This window comes from Orycteropus afer, unplaced genomic scaffold (genome assembly GCF_000298275.1).
Source record: "Orycteropus afer afer isolate SDZICR_OR568_19922 unplaced genomic scaffold, OryAfe1.0 scaffold00431, whole genome shotgun sequence".
NCBI lineage: Eukaryota > Metazoa > Chordata > Mammalia > Tubulidentata > Orycteropodidae > Orycteropus > Orycteropus afer.
Window position 1 is genome coordinate 1,593,448 of NW_006922018.1, and position 21,783 is coordinate 1,615,230.

Genomic DNA, 21,783 nt, shown 5'->3' on the forward strand with positions numbered 1-21,783 from the left:
AAAAAAAAAAAAAAAAAAAACAGTTATGCTCCACAGCCTTGAATCAATGTGACAAATCAACCCTGGGTATCCCTTCAGGGGGCCTGGAGACTGGAATTATAGAGTTCTATAGTCACCAAAGGAGTGCTGGTGGCAGAGCTGTTCAAGCATTAGGTGCTAACAAAAACGTTAGCAGTTTGAACCCATCAACTGTTCTGTAGGAGAAAGTACAAGACAGTTTGCTTCCATAAGGATTACAACATTGGAAAGCCTAATGGGGCAGTTCTAATCTATCCTGTAGGGTTGCTATGAGTTAGTTTTGTCTACTTGACAGCAATGGGTTTGGTTTATTGCACTTATCAGATTTGAAAATTGTGAACAGGGAGTATAAAATTATTCACCAGAGATAAAGAAATAAAAAAAATATATCAGTTTTATTTTATAAGCAGTTACAAGAATTGAGAATAGATAACAAAGGAAGCAGGGAAGAGAAAGGCAGACACACATACACACAAACTGAGAAAGATGCTTATAAGACAGATGGAGAAAAAGGGAAAGATGTCTCAGAACTAGCATTCTCATCTTTGGCCTTATTATAGCCACTGTCAACTTTCAAGATGGTGTAGCATTCTTACAAATACGAGACCTTCCTGTGGTACTAATCTCCTGGGTCATTTGGAATCTTAAAGAGATTAATTGTTTTGCTTTCAGAGTCCCTAACCATCTTCCAGGCAAGAGTGGGTCTACTATTTTTTTTTAAACTCCTTTCAACAAGCTGAATGGTATTCTGTCTCTAGTTTATGCCTGATAACAACCTCTCTTGTCTTTTCCCTTGGTAAGATTAACTGCAACGGCTTTACTCTCAGCGATCAGAGAGGCCTACAGGCAGTGGGTGTGGGCATCTTCCCCAACCTGGCTCTGGTGAACCATGACTGTTGGCCCAACTGTACTGTCATATTTAACAACGGCAAGTGAGTATTTCTTTACTTGGGGGTAATGTGATGGGGATGGGGAGACTTTATAGTGTTTTTTCTACTTGACTTAAACCAAAGGAAAACTGCTGAACTTGAACTAGCAGGGATTTCAAATGTGCAGCAAATAGAAATCTCATTTTAGAATAAGTGTGGGTAGGAGAAAGGTAATGGGAAGGATATCAAATAATTCTACATCAGTTATTTTTGAGTCTTTGCATGTTTTTGAGGCTGCCTAGATGTGTTAGAAAAACCTCTAATTACTATTTTAAAACTTGAAGCCTGGGATTAACTCCTTAGAGGTCATTGCAGAACAACATGGAATGAGAAGGGGACTGTCAGGAGCATATATCAGTCAAGGCTGTGGTGGGAATCAAAAAGCACACCTGCTCAAAAGGGTTTATCAGAAGAGAATTTAATAGAGAATTTAACAAAGAGACAGTTTTCAGACTGTGAACAGGGCTTAAGGAACCAACAAGGAATGATAAGTGTCCAGGATCTAATAACATCATGAGACCATTACTACTTCCGGACCTGAGGGGCAAGTGGAGGAAGCATTATTACGGCAGCTGGTGAGAGCCAAAGCCATGGAAAGGGGGCCACTTAGTAAGAGCTGTGACTGTGGAGAAACCTGGCACTGTTAGAACCATAGTGTGGCAGAGAAGAGCTAGGAATAAAAACCCCAACCTTTAAATCCTCCTACCATCAAATCTTCTTTCATTGACTGAACCTCAATTAGAAGGCAGAGGGCAAAGGAACTTGGATGCTATAGCCCTCAGAGCTCAGTCTCCTCAACCTTAAAGGCACAAGTCAGGAGAAAAGAGCAAAGAATGGGTCTTGGGGGTATAAATGGAGAAAATCAGCAGGGGGAAAGAGCCCCTGGTTGTCTATGGCTCAGGCTGAGTAGATCTAGGGGAAAAATATTATTTCTTTTGCTCTTAGAGAAAAGCTCTTATGACAGATGCAAGTTGACTCTGAGCCATCAACAATAAGCAGGTTTCTCCCCCAAATTTCCTGGAAGTCAAAGACAATAGTTTCTAGTTTTCAGCTGAGAACAAGGCTAAACTGCAATGTAGAAAACACTCTGATTTTTCCTTCTTATTTCTGTCAGCAAAGGTCTACATGACAGTCCACCACTTGTCTGTTAGTTTATTGTATTGTGGTGGCTTGCATGTTCCTGTGATACTGGAAGCTATGTCATTGGTATTTCAAACACCAGCAGAGTCACCCATATTAGACAGATTACAGTGGACTTTGCAAATGATGAGAGACTAAATAGGAGGACCTGGTGATCTACTTCTGAAAAAATTGGCCAGTGAAAACCTTATTAATAGCAGTGGAACATTGTGCCAGAAAATGAGCTACTCAGGTTGGATGACACTCGAAACATGACTGGGAAAGAGCTCCTCTTCAAAGTAGAGTCAACTTCAGTAATGTGGATGGAGTAAAGCTTTTGGGACTTTCATGTAATGATGTGGCACAACTCAAAATGAGAAGAAACAGCTACAAAGATCCATTAATAATCAGGATATGGAATGTATGAAATATGAATCAAGAAAAATTAAAAATCATCAAAAGTGATATGAATGCATAAAAATCGATAGTCTAGGCATTAGTGAGTTGAAGTAGATTGATATTGACCATTTTGAATTGGACAAAAATATGATCTATACTGGGAATGACAAGTTGAATAGGAATGGTATTGTATTCAAGATCTATCTTGAAGCACAACACAACAATGGTCAGAAATAGGATAATATCCATATGACTACAAGGAAGACCAGTTAATACAATTATTTTTCAAATTGATGTACCAACCACTAATGCTAAAGATGAAGAAATTGTACATTTTTACCAACTTTTCAGCCTGAAAGTGATCAAATATGTAATCAAGATGTATTGATTATTACTGGTGATTAGAATGTGAAAGGTGGAAAGAAAAAGAAAGAATGGTAGCTAGAAAATATGGCCTTGGTGATAGAATGATATTGGAGATCATATGCTAGAATTTTGCAAGACCAACAACTTACTCATTGCAAATACCTTTTTTAACGACATAAATGGTGACTATACATGTGGCCTCCCTGGGTGGAATACATGAGAATCAAATTAACTACATCAAATCAACTATATCATAAGACTCTGTTTCATAATCAAAACCAATGGAAGCAGCAGTCCAGACAACAGATGATGTATTGCACCTAAGGTGTGCCTAACATAAGCCATGGTATTTTCAATCACCTCACATGCCTGTGAGAGCTAGACAATGAATAAGGAAGACTGAAGAAGAGTTTTGAGTTGTGGCATTGGCGAAGAATACTGAAAGTACCATGGACTGCCAAAAGAACTAACAAATCTGCCCTGGAAGAAGTGCAGCTGGAATTCTCCTTGGAAGTGAGAATGGCTAGATTTCATCTCACCTACTTTGGTCATGTTGTCAGAAGGGACCAGTCCCTGGAGAAGTATATCATGCTTGGTAAAATGGAGGATCGATGAAAAAGGGAAAGGCCCTCAATGAGATGGTTTGACACAGTGGCTGCAATGATGGGCTCAGGTATAGCAAGGATTGTGAAGCTGGCACAGGACTGGGCAGTGTTTCATTCTGTTGTACATAGGGCTGCTATGAGTTAGAGGCAATTCTACTGCACCTAACAGCAATAACAATACATCTGTGGAAAGAGATAATGGAGAAGCTCAGTATCATCAGACAGAATAAGAGCAGGGGCCAATTGCAGAACAGGCCATCAATTGCTCATATGTAAGTTCTGGTTGAAGCTGAAGAAAATTAAAACAAGTCCATGAGAGCCAAAATGTGACCCTGAGTATATCCCACCTAAATTTAGAGACCATCTGAAGAATAGATTTGACAGAAGACCAGATGAGTTGTGGGATGACATAAAAAACATGAAGAAACCAAAATGTTATTAAAAAGATAGATAAAAAAGAAAGGACTAAAATGGATGTCTGAAAATACTCTGAAACTTGCTCTTGATCAGAGTAGCTAATGGAAAGGAAGAAATGATGAAATAAAAGAGCTAAACAGAATATTTCAAAGGGCAACTGGAGAAGACAAAGTAAAGTATTATAATGAAATATACAAAGACCTGGAATTAGAAAACCAAAAGGGAAGAACATGGTTGGCATTTCTCAAGCTGAAAGAACTGAAGAAGAAGAAGAAGAAAAAAAAAAAAAAAAACCCACGAGTTTCAATACTGAAGGATACTATGGGGAAAATATTGAGTGATGTAAGAAGAATCAAAAGAAAATGAAAGGAATGTATAGAGTCACTGTACCAAAAATAATTGGTTGATATTCAGGAAGTAGCAGATGATGAAGAATTGATGGTATTGAAGGAAGAAGTCCAAGTTGCACTGAATGCATTGGTGAAAAACAAGGTTCCAGGAAGTGAAGGAATGCTCATTGAGATGTTTCAACAAATGGATGCAAAGCTGGAAGTGCTCACTTGTTCATGCCAAGAAATTTGGAAGATGCTACCTCACCAAACAGCAAGTGATCCAACAGAATATGGGAAGTATTGAACAATAGTGTTACTATCACACACAAGTAAAATTTTGCTGAAAACAATTCAAAAATAGTTGTAGCAGCGCATCGACAGGGAACTGCCAGCAATTTAAGCTGGATTCAGATAGGCATGGGGAATGAGGGATATCATCCCTGATGTAAGATGGATGGTGGCTGAAAGCAGAAAATGCCAGAAAAATGTTTACCTGTGTTTTATTGACTATGAAAATACATCTGATTATTTGGATCATAGCAAATTATGAATAACGTGAAGAATGGGAATTCCAGAACACTTAACTGTGCTCATGCAGAGTCTGTACATAGATCAAGAGGCAGTCATTCAAACAGAGTAGGGAGATAGTGAGTGGTTTAAAATCAAGAAAGGTGTGTGTCAGAGTTGTCTCCTTTCACCATATTTATACGATGTGTATACTGAGCAATGGAGTTACACTGAAGGAATTGGTGGAAAACAAGGCTCCAGGAATTGAAGGAATACCCATTGAGATGTTTCAACAAATGGATGCTCTGCTGGAGGCACTCACTCGGCTATGCCAAGAGATTTGAAGACAGCTACCTGGCCAACAGACTGGAAGAGATCCATATTTATATCCATTTCAAAGAAAGGTGATTCCACAGAACGCAGAAATTATTGAACAATATCATTAATATCACATGCAAGTAAAATCTTAACTAAAGATAATTTAAAAAAATGGTTGTAGCAGTATATTGACAGAGAACTTCCAGAAATGCAAGCTGGATTCAGAAGGGGATGTAGAACAAGGGATATCATTGCTGATGTCAGATGGATCCTGGCTGAAAGCAAAGAATACCAGAAAGATGTTTACTTGTATTTTATCGACTACGCAAAAGCATTTGATTGTGTGGATAATAACAAATTATGGATAACATTGAGAAGAGTGGGAATTCCAGAACACTTAATTGTACTCATGAGCAACCTGTACATAGACTTGGAGACTGTTGTTTGAACAGAACAAGGTGATACTGCATGGTTTAAAATCAGGAAGAGAGTGTGTCAAGGTTGCATCCTTTCACCATACTTATTCAATTTGTATGCTAGGCAAATAATCTGAGAAGCTGGACTATATGAAGAAGCACATGGCATCAGAATTGGAGGAAGACTCATTAACAACCTGCGATGTGCAGATGATACAACTTTGCTTGCTGAAAGTGAGGATAACTTGAAGTACTTACTGATGAAGATTGAAGACCACAATGTTCAGTAAGGATTAACACCTCAACGTAAAGAAAATGAAAATCTTTACAACTGGACCAATTAGCAATATCATGATAAATGGGAAAAGATAGTTTTCAAGGATTCAATTTTATTTGGATCCACAATCACCACCCATGGAAGCAGCAGTCAGGAGATGGAATGACATATTTCATTGAGCAAATCTGCTGCAAAAAACTTCTTTAAGTGTTAAAATGCAATGATGTCACTTTGAGGACTAAGGTGTGCCTGACCCAAACATGGTATTTTCAAGCACCTCATATGCATATGAAAGGTGGACAACAAATAAGGAAAACCAAAGAAGAATTGAATTATAGTGTTGGTGAAGAATACTGAATATACCATGGACTGCCAGAAGAATGAACAAATCTGTCTTGGAAGAAGTACAGCCAGAATGCTCCTTAGAAGTGATATTTTTTTTTTCCACCTTTTCTGTTTCCCTTCCTGAGTCTCACTGGCCTGGCTGGACCTCATACAATCCTCCCAAGAGGGCCTGTTGTCTGAGCTTAGCTTGGTTGATAGGATCAAATTCAGGCACGTTTAGGGTGGGTTTTTCTAGGCGCCATTCCACTGAGTGGAGATGATCCAGAGCTCCATTTACATCTAACAACCACAGGAACCTGGAAACCTGTTCTTCAGATCATCTCTGATTCCTGCTCTGGCTTTTTTGTGCCTGCTCATTTAGAGCATGAGCTTCTTGGCTGCTGGACAAATGAAAGTGACTTTGTAGTCACTGCCTAGTTGTCTGTTATAGTGGAAACAACCCTGGTGTTTCCACTGACACGGTGTTACGAGCTCAATGCTAAGCCCAACAATTTTCACATATTACTGTGTGACCTGGAGTCTCTGCGTGGTGCACATGGTTAAGCATTTGACTGCTAAAAAGTAGTTTGAAAGGGTAGCAGTTTGAACACAAAAGGAGGCACCTCAGATGAAAAGCCTGGGAATCTGTCATGGGATTGGTCTCCATGAGTTGAAATTGATTTGATTACAAGTGGCTCTTCTTGTTTATTTGCTTATATGACCTAACCAGTCCGCAGACAGAGTTCAAACTTTCCCCAAGGCGGACATCAAAAAAGGCAATGTTTATTCCTTTAGGATTCTCATTGGCAAGATAATAATAACACCCCATATGTTTTTCAGCACTCTACTTTTAAATGCATTGTCTCATGACAGTCTCATTACCAAGTAACAGATGAGAACAATGAGACCCAGGGAAGTGAAGTAATTTGTTCAGGCTAAGTACCATTGAACCCAGAACTTCTCTGCTAAATCCAGTGAACTTTCCATTATACCAGGCTGTGTCTTGTTGTGTAAGCCCAACTAGAAGGTACTAGGATAAAGGTGGTTGTGATGGCCAAAGCTTTGTTTGCTTAACCCAGAATGCTGTGTACTCTTTCTAGCCATACTGAATTACCCAGTTGTAATGATTTCTGTTTGGGTGTCTGTTTTGTCTTTCAGTCATGAGGCAGTGAATTCCATGTTTCACACCCAGATGAGGTGGGTCAGTCCTTTCAAGTGCCCTTGTTCCTCTGACCCATCTCCCTTTTGGCCTGTTTGCTGGGGCCACCCCTTCCCAAGACTCCTTGGCTGCTGACCGTTTGTAATGATCTTCTGAACCCCAGAGTCTCTACCGACTGGTGCATTTTTAAAATACATTTAAATTAATCATTTTGGTTTTCACCCCATCCACCACATGCCCTGCCTTTGTTTACTTTGTTCCCTTTCTTGTTATGCTTCCATGCCTCTTTTCTCTCACTCCTCCAATCTCGAAGCATGAAAGTCCCTTCTTGTCAACATCATTTTAGCAAGAGCCTACATCATCCTCTAACCCTGCTTACATGAAATGAGGACTGCTGATACTACTGACCTACTAATGGAGTGTGTGTTTGTTCATAAACCCCCATTCCTCATCCATACTGGGTTCTGAAAACAGCACCAACAGCTGACATTTTTGATAAATATTTATTCACAGAATTCTGTTCACTGTTTCTGGCCAACTGTGAATTAGTAGTTTAGGTTAGATTTTACATTTGACTCTTCTTATTGCAAGTCAGATGGCCGCAGACTGGTCTTTTTCTCAGGCTAGTCTTGAAAGTATGTGAAATGGTTTTTGGATTAAAAACAAAATACTAGTAGTAGCTCAATTAGCTGAACTACAGAACTGTACACTTTAGAGATGGAAGAAGGAACCTTAGTGGCGCAAGGGATAAATGCTTGGCTATAACTGATAGCACATTTGGAATCCACCAGCTACTCTGCAGGAGAAAGATGTGACAGAATGCTCCCATAAGAACAGCCTTGGAAAACTTACGAAGCAGTTCTGCTCTGTCCTATAGGGTCTTTATGAGTCAGAATCAACTCAATGGACTCAATGGCATACTACAACAGATTTGGAAGGGGCCTAGGAGCTCTGGTGGCGTAGTGCCTAAGGCATTTGACTGCTGACCAGAGGGCTGGTGGTTCAAACCCACCAGCCACTCCTCGGAAGGAAGATTGGGCAATCTACTTCTGTAGTGATACCATCTTGGAAACCCAAGGAGGGATCACTATGAGTTGGATCCTAGTCGATGGCAGTGAGTTTGGTTTTTTGGTTTGATTTAAGGCCCCGGGTGGGGAAACAACTTCTCCCTGATCCAAAGCTGGTTGGAGGAAGACCAGAGTTAAAATCCTTATCTGCTAACTCCCCCTTCAGTGCCCATTTCACAGTGGTCACCTTTCATCCTTTAGTCCCCAATTTCAGGTATGGTAAGATAGGGCATACATGTACAAATTTTTTTTTTCATATGTAAGTGTTTTTAAATTAATTTGGTTTGAAAATTCTCTAACACCACTGAAATAATTTGAGGCACGGCAAGAATTGGCTTAACCATGATGGGAAGCAAAACTCCTGGAAATCTTAACCCAATTGGCTACTGAGAGCTGCCTCTGTAAAAGGGGATGATGGAGGTAGGATTGCTTATTTATCTTACCAGGCCAAACAACAGAGATCCGTATTAAACCCTGGACCAAGACTTACTCACATGGAACTAGTTAGGACATTATCCATTGCCACTGAGCCAATTCTAACCCATGGCAATCCTATAGGACAGGGTAGAATTGCCCCATAGGGCTCCCAAGGCTGTAATCCTTTTTTAAAAAATTTCCTTGTGATTTCGGTGAAAGTTTACATAGCAAATACATTTTCCATACAGAAGTTCATACACATTTTGTTTCATGACATTGATTGCAGTTCCCACAATGTAACAGCTCTCTTCCCACTTAATTCCTTTAGTTACTTTTCTGTGCCCTTTCCTATGCATTCTTGTCCCCTGAGCTATCTCCATGTGCAGATACTGTCCTTCTGATCTCCCATGATTGATCATTCTAACAAGTGTATCTACCTGGTGTAAATATTCACCTTATATGCCTGTCTATTGTTTGGCTGGAATCCACAGGAGTGACTTCAATTCCAGACCTGAAGGGTAACTAGGGGCCATAGTCTCAGAGGTCTCACTAGGCTCTAGCATACCAGCAAACCTGTTTTTTTTTTTTTTTAAATGATTTTGACTTTTTCCCACATTGTTCTCCCACTCTATCCAGGATCTCCTGCACTGACCCTTTCTGGTTGACAGTAGTGACCAGGCAACATCTAATTCTTTTGGTCTAATAGTCATATAGGCTGACGTTTGCATGGTCCACTAGTCCCTTGCACTAATTGTTTCCACGTGTCTTTAGTTTTCTTCATTTTTCTTTGCTCTGGATGAGGAGAGACCCATTGTTGCATCTAGATGGCTGTTTGCAACCTTTTAAGACTCCAGTCACTACTCACCAAAGCAGAATGTGGAACAATGTTTTTGTGTAGTATGTTATGCCAAGTGCTTTGAACTTTGACTTCTAGCCTCCTAAGCTGTAAGAGAATCAATCCCTGTTTGTTCAAGCCCTTCTACTTGTGGTATTTTCTGTTAGAGCAGAACCAGAGGACAAAAACACCAACCTTTGATTTTTAGTCTGTTTTTGTTTTTGTCTCTTGTAAACAGAATATTGATGAGTAATGTTTTCTTATCCAGTCTGCAACTCTCCATCTCTTGAGTAGTGTATTTAATCCATTTACATTCAGTGTAATTATTGACAAGTATGAATTTGTTGCTGTCATTTTGTTGTATGTATTTTCATGGTGTTGCTGATTTCTTTGTTCCATATAATTTTCTGTGCTGAACTCATTTTCTTTATGAATCATGTTATCATTTTGTTTGTTGCTGTTGTTTAAGTGTTTGCTAAACATTTGTGCCAGTCCTCTTTTTCATTTTGATACAAAGGTTTATTATTTTTCTTTGAGGTTACCCTGTGATTTATGATTTTCTTCCTATGTTTAGAACAGTCTGTTCTATCTCGCAATTGTCTTGACTTCCTCACCATTTAGAAGTTCTGTAACTGCACTATTTATTCTCTCTTTTTGGTTTGATGTTGTCCTCATTTACAAATTTCTGTTTCTGGTTCCCTGTTTCCAGTCTTGTAAACTTATTTTATTTTGGATACTTCCATAACTGCATTTGTTTCTGGGTTATGTCATCATGTGTGTTAATCATCAATTGTTGTCTGCTGTTATTGGTTCTCTGTCTGAAGGACTCCCTTAGCATCTCTTGTAAGGTTGGTCTGGTTTTAACAAATTTCCTTAATTTCTGTTTATCTGAAAATGTCCTAATTTCACCATCATATTTGAGGGACAATTTTGCTAGGTATAAAATTCTTGGTTGCCATTTTTTTCCTTTCAGGGTTTTATATATATCATCCCATTGCCTTCTTACCTGCATGGTTTCTCTCAAGAAATCAGAGCTTACTCTTAATGGTTGCCTTTTGTAGGTATTTTTTGCTTGCTGCTTTCAGGATTCTTTCTTGTCTTTGGTTTTGGTGATTTTGATTATGATATGTCTTGGTGATTTTCCTCTGGGATCTATCCTGTTTATGATTCATTAAACTTCTTGAATTTATATCTTCTTGGCTTTCATCAAATTAGGGAAATTCTTTTCCAACAAATCTTTGATAATTTTCTCTGTGGTTTTATTTGTCTCTTCCTGTTTTGGAATTCTGATTACACATAAGTTATTCCTCTTGATGATATCCCACATAAGTCTTAGGCTTCTTCTCTTTGTTTTGATCTTTTTTCTGATTGATCCCTTAACAAAGTACTATTTAGGTATTTGTCTTCAATCTTTCTTATTTTGTCTTCCATTAGTCTATTTTACTCTTTTGCCCATTCCATGTGTTATCTATTTCTGAAATTTTAATATTGATCTTCTGAATTTTTATTTGTTGTTTTCATGTTGTTGTTGTCGTTGTTATGTGCCGTCGAGTCAGACCCGACTCATAGCAATCCCTCCTTGGGCTTCCAAGGCAGTATCACTATGGAAGTAGATTGCCCCATATCATTTCTAATTTTTTGTTTATTTTATCAGTTTGTTCTTGTATTGTTTTCCTAAATTGTTCTAGAGTTTTGTCTGTGTGTTCCTTAATTTTGTCAGTGTTTTCCTCGATCTGTCTCTCAATCTGTTGAAGCTACCGAAATATAATTCTTTTGAATTCCTTATGAGGGAGTTACAATGCCACTTCTTTCTCAGGGAAGTTTTCTGTGTCTGTATCCTGGTCCCTTGTTTGTACTACTTTATCTTGCTTCTTTGTGTGGACTGGAATAGTCAGTTGTCTCTAAGACACTGTGATGTCATTGTATTAATATTTAATTGGTGATTGTATGTTGGTGTGATTCACTCAAGATTTATTATTATTTATTTTGTTTTGATAAATCTGAGTGAACAGGGTCCTGTGTGCCTCTATTCTCTAGTTGGCAGCATGTAGACACTCACCACCTGTCTCCTGGTGGGAGTGATAGAGAATGAGAGTGTGTGCACAGATCTCTGTTAACTGTTCATGAAGAGCAGTTAAGGGTGAGTTGTGTTGGTATTGGCCACTGTATATTGCTGGTCGGTTGGTGCAGAACCAAGTGTTGGCTCTCACTCAGTGGGTGGGGCTGCAGGAGACACATGTATGGTTGAGTTGTATGGGCACAGTTGCTATCTCCCATTCAGTCAGACAATAGATAAAATAAATAAATAAATAAATAAATAAATAAATAAATAAATCTACCAGAAAAATAAAATAAAATCAAGAGAACAAAAAACACAGACCACATAAATAACAAGGAAGAATTGTGAAACAAAAAAGGTAGGCAATAAATGAGAAGAAGTATTTTTAGAAAAGACAAAAGAAAGAGAAAGATAAAAAGAGAGAAAAATGTTACAGTATCTGGGGAGTGGGGAATAAGAGAAAAGAGCAAGAGTAAAAGAAATGTAAAGAAAAATGAGGAAATTGTAAAAAGAAAAAAATAAGGATGGGAAGAACCAAAAGAAGAAAGGAGAGAAAAAAGAAGAGAACAAGGAAAGGGAAGATAAAAACAAAAACAAAAACAAGGACCCAAGAAGGAAAATAATAAAAAAATGAAAGTGAAAAACTGAGGAAGAAAAAAAGAATAATTTTAAAACAAACAAATGAAAAAACTGGGGAGTGGGGCAGGCCACCCAGGCTCTGTTAGGCACACAGACTGGAATGGAATTCCTGATTGTCCAGAAAGATGGTGGAAGTGGGGGAAGGCCATATCTCTATTCACCAAGAGGGTGTGGGGTATGAGTAACAAGGGGAATATTGCACCTTTCTAGTAGTTACCTTCCATTGCAATTGCCCTTGCTGTCCTTGGAAAACAGATCCTATTATAATTTGCTGTTCAGATTGGAATGCCACTTGCAAATATATGAAATGGCTGTGCCCTCAGAACAGCCAAGAGTCCATTGCTGTTTGTCTCCTTACTCACTGTTTCCCTTTCTAGTTGTCAGCCACCAGTGCAGTTGCCCATGCAATCCTTGGTGAGCAGAGCCAATTCTTAGGTTGCTGCCTAGATCAGGACACCCCTTGTAAATATTCAAATTGGCTGTGCAGTCAAGATAGCTAACAGTCCACAGCTCCATTTGTCTCCTTTTTCATTCAAGTACTTCTACTAGTTGGTATTTAATCCACTTATTTATCCTTCCCTTCAAAGCTCAGGGTTCCAGGCTTATTTTTTGTACCTGTTTCTATTGGTTTGTTGTTTCTTTGTTGAAGAGGATCTGTGTAGCTTGTCTGCCTATTCTGCCATCTTGCCAGAAGTCTCCCAAGGCTGTAATCTTTATGAAGCAGACTGCCACATCTTTCTCCTGCAGAGCTACCGGTGTGTTCAAATCACCAATCTTTTGGTTAGTAGATGAATGCTTAACAACTCCTTATTTAGGACATTAGTGGAGCCCTAAAAAACAAGGGCTTTGATGCACTTCATTTCCTGTGTAGTGCAGAGCTAAGAGGCTGACTGAAAACAATCTGGTCAGGCCAGTATGAGGTGCTGCAGTGTGAATGGCACTTGAGTGTATTCTTGCCTCTGTCACCAATGTGCTGTGGGGCCTTCATGTCTCTAAGCATCAGCATCCCCATTTGTGCAATGAGAAGATTGGTTCTCTGAAGCTTGGATATGTTCTTAGCCTCTATCAAGCTGACTCAGGTGACACTGGGCACAAGATGATTGGATTGTTGTAGTCCATAGGGTTTTCTCTGACTGATTTTCAGCATTAGATTGCCATGTCTTTCTTTCTAGTCTATCTTAGTCTGGAAGCACTGCTGAAACTTGTTCAGCATCATATCAACACACAAGTCTCCACTGACAAGTGGGTGGAGGCTGCACATGAGATGCATTGGCTGGGAATTAAATACAGGTCTCCTACATGGAAGGCAAGAATTCTACCACTGAACCACCACTGCCCCCACCACTTGGACATTCTTAGCATTCTAAGCAGAGCTGTGAGTGGAATTACCATGGCTCTCCTGATCTTCTTGCATTTCATCACTTCAGTAGCAACTGCTACCAAAAATTGGACTGGGGAAGAAAGGAAAGAAGGTACAAAAGGTGAACAGGCATTTCCAGGTACAAAAGGTGAACAGTCACTTCCTTTGTTGTTTTTATTTATATTATTACAATTATTGGGCATGTCAGTGTATCTTACTTTTGGGGATTTTTTTTTTTAAATGTTTTATGAGGACTCATCCTTGGAGCTAAAGATTAGGTCAGACTCTTGAAGCCTAACCTATTTGGAGAAAAATAACACCTCATGAAAACCTGAGGGTTTTTTAAGGAGCAGGAAAGGACTTGGTGAGGTAGATATGTATTTATTAGGCAACCAACAAAGTTTGCTACAGAGCTTGAGAGGTCTTTTTGTGCCTCAGTTTTCCATTTGTGTCATCTACAAAATAAAGCCCATCCTGCTTTAGATACAGTATATTATTTATTTATTTATTTTTTAAAATCACATTTACAATATTGTACAACCATCACCACTGTTTATTTATTTCCATAACTTTTAAATCATGTGTTAAGGATTGAATTATGTCCTCCAAAAATACATGTTGTAAATCCTAACTTCGATGCCTTTGGGAATGGGTTATCTTTGTCATATTAATGAGGCAAGGTTAGTGGAGGGTGTATCTTGAGTCAATCTCTTGAAGTATTAAAGAGATTAAACAAGCAAGTTAGGAAGCAGAGATGGGGGAAGACACATGCCAAGTCACATGAAGATAACCCAGGAACAGAAACTCAGAAGAGACAAGGATGTTTCTCCAGAACCAGCAGAGAAAGAAAGCCTTCCCCTAGAGTTGGCACCCAGATTTGAACTTCTATACTTTTCTGTGAGAAAATAAATTTTTGTTTCTTAAAGTCACTCACTTTTTATATTTCTATTATAGCAGCACTAGACAGACTAAGACAGAAGTTGGTATCAGGACTGGGGTGCTGCTGTAACAGATACCTAAAGTGTGGAAGCAGTTTTAGAATTGGGCAATGGATAAAGGTTGGAATAGTTTTAAGGTGCTGAATTGTAAAAGTCTTGATTGCCTTGAAGGGACTGTTGGTAGAATGATGGATGTCAAAGGCAAATCTGGTAAAAGCTCAGAAGGAAGTGAAGAGAGCTATAGAGAAAGTTTCTATCATCTTAGAGAAAATATATGGAACTAGCAACATAATGTTGCTAGAAATACGGAGTTTACATGTATTTCTGGTAAGGATTTAAAAGGAAATGATGAACATGTGATTAGACAATAGAGGAAGGGTGATGCATTTTATACAGTGGCAAAAGACTTGTCTGGATTATTTTCAAATGTTTGGTGGAAGGTAGAACTTGTAAGTGCTGAACTTGAATATCTACTTGAGGATATTTCTAAGCAAGATCTTAAAGGGGCTGTGTGGTTTCTCCTTGTCACTTATAATAAAATACAAGAAGAAAGAGATAGACTTAAAAATAAGCTGTGAAAAATGAAAACAGAACTTTAGATTCTGAAAACAGAATCTTTAGATCCTAGAATGTTCTCCAAGGAACAAAGATTGTTACACAATCTTTTGATAAAAAGATTAAACCTGTGACTGATAGGTCTGACCAACTACCACAGCAGAAAACAACAATAGCTAAGACTGATGGGGTCAGAGACAGGATGAAAGGAAAGAAAACTGTTTGCCTCTTGGAATTCTACAGGCAGGAAATAAGCCAAAGAAGCTATATCTGTTGTCTTCCAAGAATAGAGCCATCCCTGGAGCATCTCAGAGATCAGAAGAACTATTGGAAATAGCATGGGAGGTAGGGCCTTCTCAGTTTCAAAGGGTGGGGCCACAGTCTCCTGGATCTCAAAGAGTAGGCCAACAGCCTCTTAGTTTCAGAGCTGGATCTTTACCAACTCAGTTCTGGAATGTAGGATTGCAATTAAGGTGTGCCAGGGAGATGAGTTTGCCTCCTAAAACTGGTTGTGTGGAGTGGAGATGCCATGCCCAAGGGACAGAAGAATGGGGCTTGCCAAGGCTGAGGGAATAGGGTTGCCACTCAGACAGACTAAGAGAATGAAGCCACCTAAAGCTGAAGGAGCAGAGATGGTATCACAGAAGGTTTGGAGGGCAGAGTGAAGCCCAGGGCTGAAGGACCTCCAACCAGAATCCAGAGAATGTGGCTAACACCCAGAATCTGGAGGGCAGGATCAATGCCTAGATCATTTCAAAGAACAAAAGATTATTTTTAAGGCTTGAGAGCTAATGTAAACTGTTCTGCTAGGCTTTGGACTTGCTTGGTGCCCATTACCCCTTCTTCCCTCTAATTTCTCATGTTTGTAATGGAAATGTCTACTTTGTGCCTGTTTCACCACTGTGTTTTGAAACGGATCACTTGTATTCTAGATTTCACAGGTTCACAGATGAAGAATTTTGTGCCAGGATGGAAGACATCAAAGGTCTCACCCATAATTGGTTTAGATGATTTAGAAGATGAGATTTTGGACTTAGCATTGCTTTAAGACTTTTGGGATGATGTGATGGGGTGAATGTGTTTTTCATGTTGCAAGGACATGAATTTTTTGGGCCAAAGGGTGGAATGTTACAGATCGAATGACATACCCTCAAAATATGTGTGGTAAATCTTAACCTCAATGCCTGTAGTTATAATCCATTTGGGAATTGGGTTGTCCTTGTTACACTAATGAGGCAGGATTAGTGTACGGCACATTTTGAGTTAATCTTTTTTGAAATATAAAAGAGAGTAAAAAAGCAAGATAGGAAGCAGGGAGGGGGAGGACACATGCCAAGCATATGAAGACCATCTAGGAGCAGAAGCTCAGAAGAGGCAAGAACCTTCCTCCAGAACCAACAGACAGAAAACTGTTCCCTAAAGCCAGCAACCTGAATTTGGACTTCTAACCTCTTAAACTGTGAGAAAATAATTTTCCATTTGTTAAAGCCACTCACTTGTGGCATTCCTATTATAGCAGCATTAGATAATTAAGACATCACCCTAAACATAAACTGTGTATCCATTAAGTAACAACTCTGGGGGAAAGTTTTCAAACCTTATGGCCCCTCAGATGTGTAGACATCATCTATCACCACCATTCAGTTGTTGTTTGCTCAGTTGTCACCTCATAGCATGTGAAAGAGGGCTGCTATTGAAGGGAGACCATCTCTGTTACTGAAATCTTGCTGTGCCTTTTAAATGACGTCTAAATCAGCCTTTCAGGGAGGTAATGAAATGACCATGGGTCTCTCTGCAGACATTTGCTTTCCCCAGCCCTCTGCATTCTGCCACTTACTATCTGGGTGATAATTTCTCACTGGAAGTGAGGTCCCAGGGTTCCAGGGTGACACATGACCACAATTTGGGATCAAGCTTGCAGGACTCACCACTTGTTTTCTTTCGCAGCCTAGCCTTGTGGGTAGAAATTGCATGTTTGAGGGGTCTACAGGCTGGTTTCCACTTGTTTGGCTTTGCTGGATATCTTAGCGGTGTGCTTTTTGTCTTTAGTATATTTTGTGTCTGTCACATAGTAAAGTGGGTGGTGCTGTAGGTAATTTGAGGATGAGGTCTTGCTTGAGAGAATACTGAAATGCCATCTGCTGTTGGTAGCCACCTTCAGCAGAAAGTTATGTCTCTAAGTAAACACAAAAGTAAACCACTAATTGGTTTGCTCTTGACTACTAACTGAAAAGCTGATAGCTTGAACTCACACAGAGGTGCTTTGGAAGAAATACCTGGCACTCTGCTTTTGTAAACATTGCAGTGGAGAACACCCTGTGGAGTAGGTCTCCTGTGTAACACATGGGGTTGCTATGAGTTGAAACGGACTTGACAACAACAGGTTTGGATTTTCCCTTTTGGTTTAACCATATATCTTCTCACCTACTGCAGGCTTGACTTTGATTCAACAGCAACTAACAACAACATAGGACTGAAGATTAAGTTAAGAGAGGGCTTAAAGTCAAAGTTAGACAAGACTGTGGGTAACTAAATATATGCTTCTGAGAGAGTGGTTCCCAAAGTAACTAGCAATGATTTTTGGATCTTCTTTTGTTTGGAGTTTTTGCCTTATTTTTTTCTACCTTCTTTTGTTACAATCAGTAGTTAAACATACAGGGACAGTTGTAGGCATGCAGGCTATACATGATTTTTATGATCAAGTCATCCTTTTTACCAGGAATTTATTTGGACTGATTTCAGAGGAGCTCTGGCAGCGCAGTGCCTAAAGCATTTGACTGCTAACTGGATGGTTGGTGGTTCAAACCCGCCAGCCACTCCGCAGAAGGAAGACAGTGCAATCTACTTCCCTAAAGATTTACACCTTGGAAACCCAGTGGGGGTCGCTATGAGTCGGAATTGACTTGATTGCAATGATTGAGTGAGAATGGAATGGAGCAGATTTGATTACTATAATGAATAAAGTGGAATTATCTAGAAAACTGTCTTTAGTTGTATTTCCCCCTTTAATTTGTGGGGCTAGGAGTTTTCTCCAAGTGTTAGCTGAAGTCTCTGTCTTTAAGACACTGCTCCTTGAAAACTGGAGAACATGAATCCCACTTCAGTAGCCTTGGATTTGATTTATTCTTTTTTCTTACCCTGCTCCAGAATTGAGCTCCGGGCCTTGGGCAAGATTTCAGAAGGTGAGGAGCTGAAAGTGTCCTATATCGACTTCCTCAATGTTAGTGAAGAACGCAAGAGACAGCTGAAGAAGCAGTACTATTTTGACTGCACATGTGAGCACTGCCAAAAAGGGCTGAAGGATGACCTCTTCCAGGCAGTGAAAGATGACCCAAAGGTACACACAGCCCCACTATTTGAGTTTTTGTGACTCTCTTTCAAGGAGCAAGTCAAGGGTGGATTTTCCAGCTCATCAGTTCACTCCTACCCATTGTTTTCCCAGAAGACCATCTCATAAGCCTTGGGGAGGTAGCATGGTATGGTGGACAGAACATTGCCAATAGGTCCCAGCTGGGATTACCATTTACCATGTATTTGAGTTTGAGGAAATTATTCAGTTCTCTCGTTTACAAAATAGCAATTATGGCACCCACTACAAAGGGCTATTATGAGCATTAAACAAGATAATGTATGTAAAGTGACTGGCATATAGCTTTTAGTTCCTCTTCTTGCCCTTTGCAGGCTAAGTAATGCTGAGAATCTCAGATATGAATTCAGATGGGCAAAGAGATTTGTCTGGTTATCACAAAGGTATCCCTAGTCCCACAGACATGGGCAATATGGAGATCTGGCAGCGCTCAGATTGTTTAATATCTATTAACATCTGAGTAGCTGCTGCCTGGTTGATGGTGAGACCATTGAGCAGCCAAGCTTCAGCTGAAGGTTTACTGAGGGGGAGGCTAATTGAACACTTGCGTGTGACTGACAGTCTACTCTCTTGTGCATGTAAGATACAATTCACTGTGGCATACCCAAAGATGCTCCCAAATTAACTAAACAATTTCTGCATGCTGTGTGTGTACAGATAATCACCTCTGGTTAGAGCAAAACTATAAGCAAAAGTAACTTCTAGGTATAGATGCAGTGACCCCTTTCATTATTTCATTACACAATGGTATCAACGCTAATGTTCAGATAGCACTGCTCCCTCACTTGACTCACCTCTCCCTTTCATCTCCTGGCTATTGTACACATTTTCTTTTTGCCACTACTTATTTTTATTCTTAATATATTATATTTTTCCACTCTTTGACCAAGCAGTTCTATTCCTAAGAATTTATTCTGTAGCTATATTTGCACAAGTGCATGAAGATCTATGTAGAGAGATGTATTTCAACATTATTGGGAACAACAAAATATTGAATAAAACCTAATTAATCCCCAATAGGTAATTATTTTAATGAAGGGAATATTCTGCAGCCATTAAAACTAATGAGGAATATCTTTATGTACAGATATGGAGTGAGATCTAGTTCTTAAGAAGAAAACAGTGCCATGTATGCTAGCTATCATGTATAAAAATCAAAAGGTACACATGCACTAACACACACACAGACCCATGCACACACATAGGAGCAAGCAAAGCCAGTCTCCATCCAGCTAGAAGCAGGAGAAGGTAGCTATGACTAATGGGTCAATGATGGCCTGGAGTGTAGAAAGTGAGACACATCTCTCCCAGGGAGGAAACAAAGCAGTTGGGACCCAAGAATTAATATGTTTTTTATAAGAACAACCTCATTTTCATAGAACCAAAGCTTCTGTATTCCACTAAGTGTGTGAAGTATCGAGCACAGCACCATAGGGGCTACAGAGAAGAATAAGCTTCTAAGTCCACTCTCATTCTGAGTTTTCAAAACCCATGTGATAATGTATGTTTTATCTCTGCAAGGCAGCCATCTTCCCTCCTGGTTCCTGATCCTGAGTATTTATTTTATAACTTGCTCCCACTATCACTTAATATTTTTTGTTAAGAGGCCGGATTCCTTTAACCCTCTTCCAAAATTAAATCAACAATCATATATATATTCATTTCTCTAAAGTTTTGGTATTTATCTGGCAGTTTCAACAGCTAATTAGGTGACATTTGCCTTTAGTTCCTTCGTTGTAGCTACTCAAAATAAAAACAACTCAACCTAAAAAACTGATCAAGAAAAAAATAGGAAGAGGTCATTACAATGTAGCGGAAAGAATAATGGAAAAAGAATTAGGATGCTCACCTTCTAATTCTGGCCATGACCTTTATCATCTGAATTTAGATAAGTCTCTTATTTTTGGGTCTCAGTTTCCTGATCTGTAAGGAAGTTGGAGAATTGGACTAACATTCTAACGGATCTTTCAAGCTGGATTATCTATGACGTCATTGCTGTTGCTCTTCTCTCTTTTCCTTACATGATTTGTCCTTGCCCAATAAGCTCCCCTCACTGCACTAGTCTTTCTGGCTCATCTTCAAATCATTTGGAGGCAAGGGCCAAATTTATGTTATGTATATATGTAAACCTGGATAAAAATAAAAAGCAAATATTTAAAAATGAGATAATAACGCCAAAATTTTAAACATTTCCCTCAATCGTCGCGTTGGTCTCTGCTTGTTTAGGCTGTTTAGATTTTCTTTCTCTCTTTCTCCCCAGGCTTCAGCCAAGATTTTCACAATAGGAATCTACCAGTTTTTTATAGCTGGGGATCTACATCCCCCTTTCATCCTTCCTCTCCTTTTCTGTCCCTCACTCTCCCTTCTCTCTGCCCCTTCCGTCTCTGACTCCGTGCCCTCCCAGGTCCTCTTCTGGCTCCTCCCTTTCCCCTTTCTTCTCTGCCTTCTCCCTCCCTCTTTCCTGATTTGGCTCCTCCGCTCTCCTCTTCCTCCTTATTTCACTTCTTTGTGTTTTGAACCTCCTGAAGAAGGGGAGCCTCTAGGAGGTCCCTTGGACCCTGTCTTCTGATCAGGTTTCCCTGCCTTTAATGTAAAAATGAAGCCAACTGGAACAGCTTTGTTTTCTTTCTCAGAGAAGGGTCATGTCTTAGTTTCTTAGTGGTGCTATAACAGAAATACTACAAATAGATGGCTTCAGTGATCATAATTTTTTCTCTCTCACAGTTTAGGATACTGTTGTTGGTGTTACGTGTCATCAGGTTTGTTCCAACTCACCCAACGTACAATAGAATGAAATAATTGCTGGTCCTGCACCATCCTCATGTTGTTGTTGTTGTTATGTGTCGTCGAGTCAAACCGGACTCATAGCGACCCCTCCTTGGGTTTCCGAGGCAGTATCACTATGGAAGTAGGATTGCCCAACCTTCCTTCCGAGGAGTGGCTGGTGGGTTTGAACCGCCAGTGGTCTGGTTAGCAGGCAAGTGTCTTAGCCACTATGGTACAAGAGCTCCTAGCCGTTGCTATGTTTGAGCCCATTGTTGCAACCACTCTTCCAAGTCATCTCATTGAGGATCTTCCTCTTTTTTGCTACCCCTCTACCAAGCATGATAGCCTTCTCTAGAGACTGGTACATTCTCATAACATGTTCAAAGTACAAGAGATGAGGTCTTGCCAACCTTGCTTCTAAGGAGCATTCTAGCTATACTTCTTCCAAGACAAATTTGTTTGTTCTTCTGGCAGTCCATGGTATATTCAATATTATTCACCAACATTATAATTCAAATGCATCAATTCTTCTTTGGTTTTCCCTATTCATTGTCCATCCTCAGCACACATATGAGGCAACTGAAAATACCATGG

General features: G+C 39.6%; 1 protein-coding gene across 1 annotated transcript in view; it reads left to right on the top strand.

The window, feature by feature from the left end:
* SMYD1 (SET and MYND domain containing 1) overlaps window positions 1-21,783 on the top strand; it is a 66,918-nt gene that overhangs the window by 30,040 nt on the left and 15,095 nt on the right. The window contains exons 4-6 of the mRNA XM_007954097.2: window positions 820-950; window positions 7,186-7,224; window positions 18,204-18,393. Of these exons, the coding sequence (XP_007952288.1) occupies window positions 820-950; window positions 7,186-7,224; window positions 18,204-18,393 (360 nt within the window). The remainder of the gene's footprint in view (window positions 1-819; window positions 951-7,185; window positions 7,225-18,203; window positions 18,394-21,783) is intronic.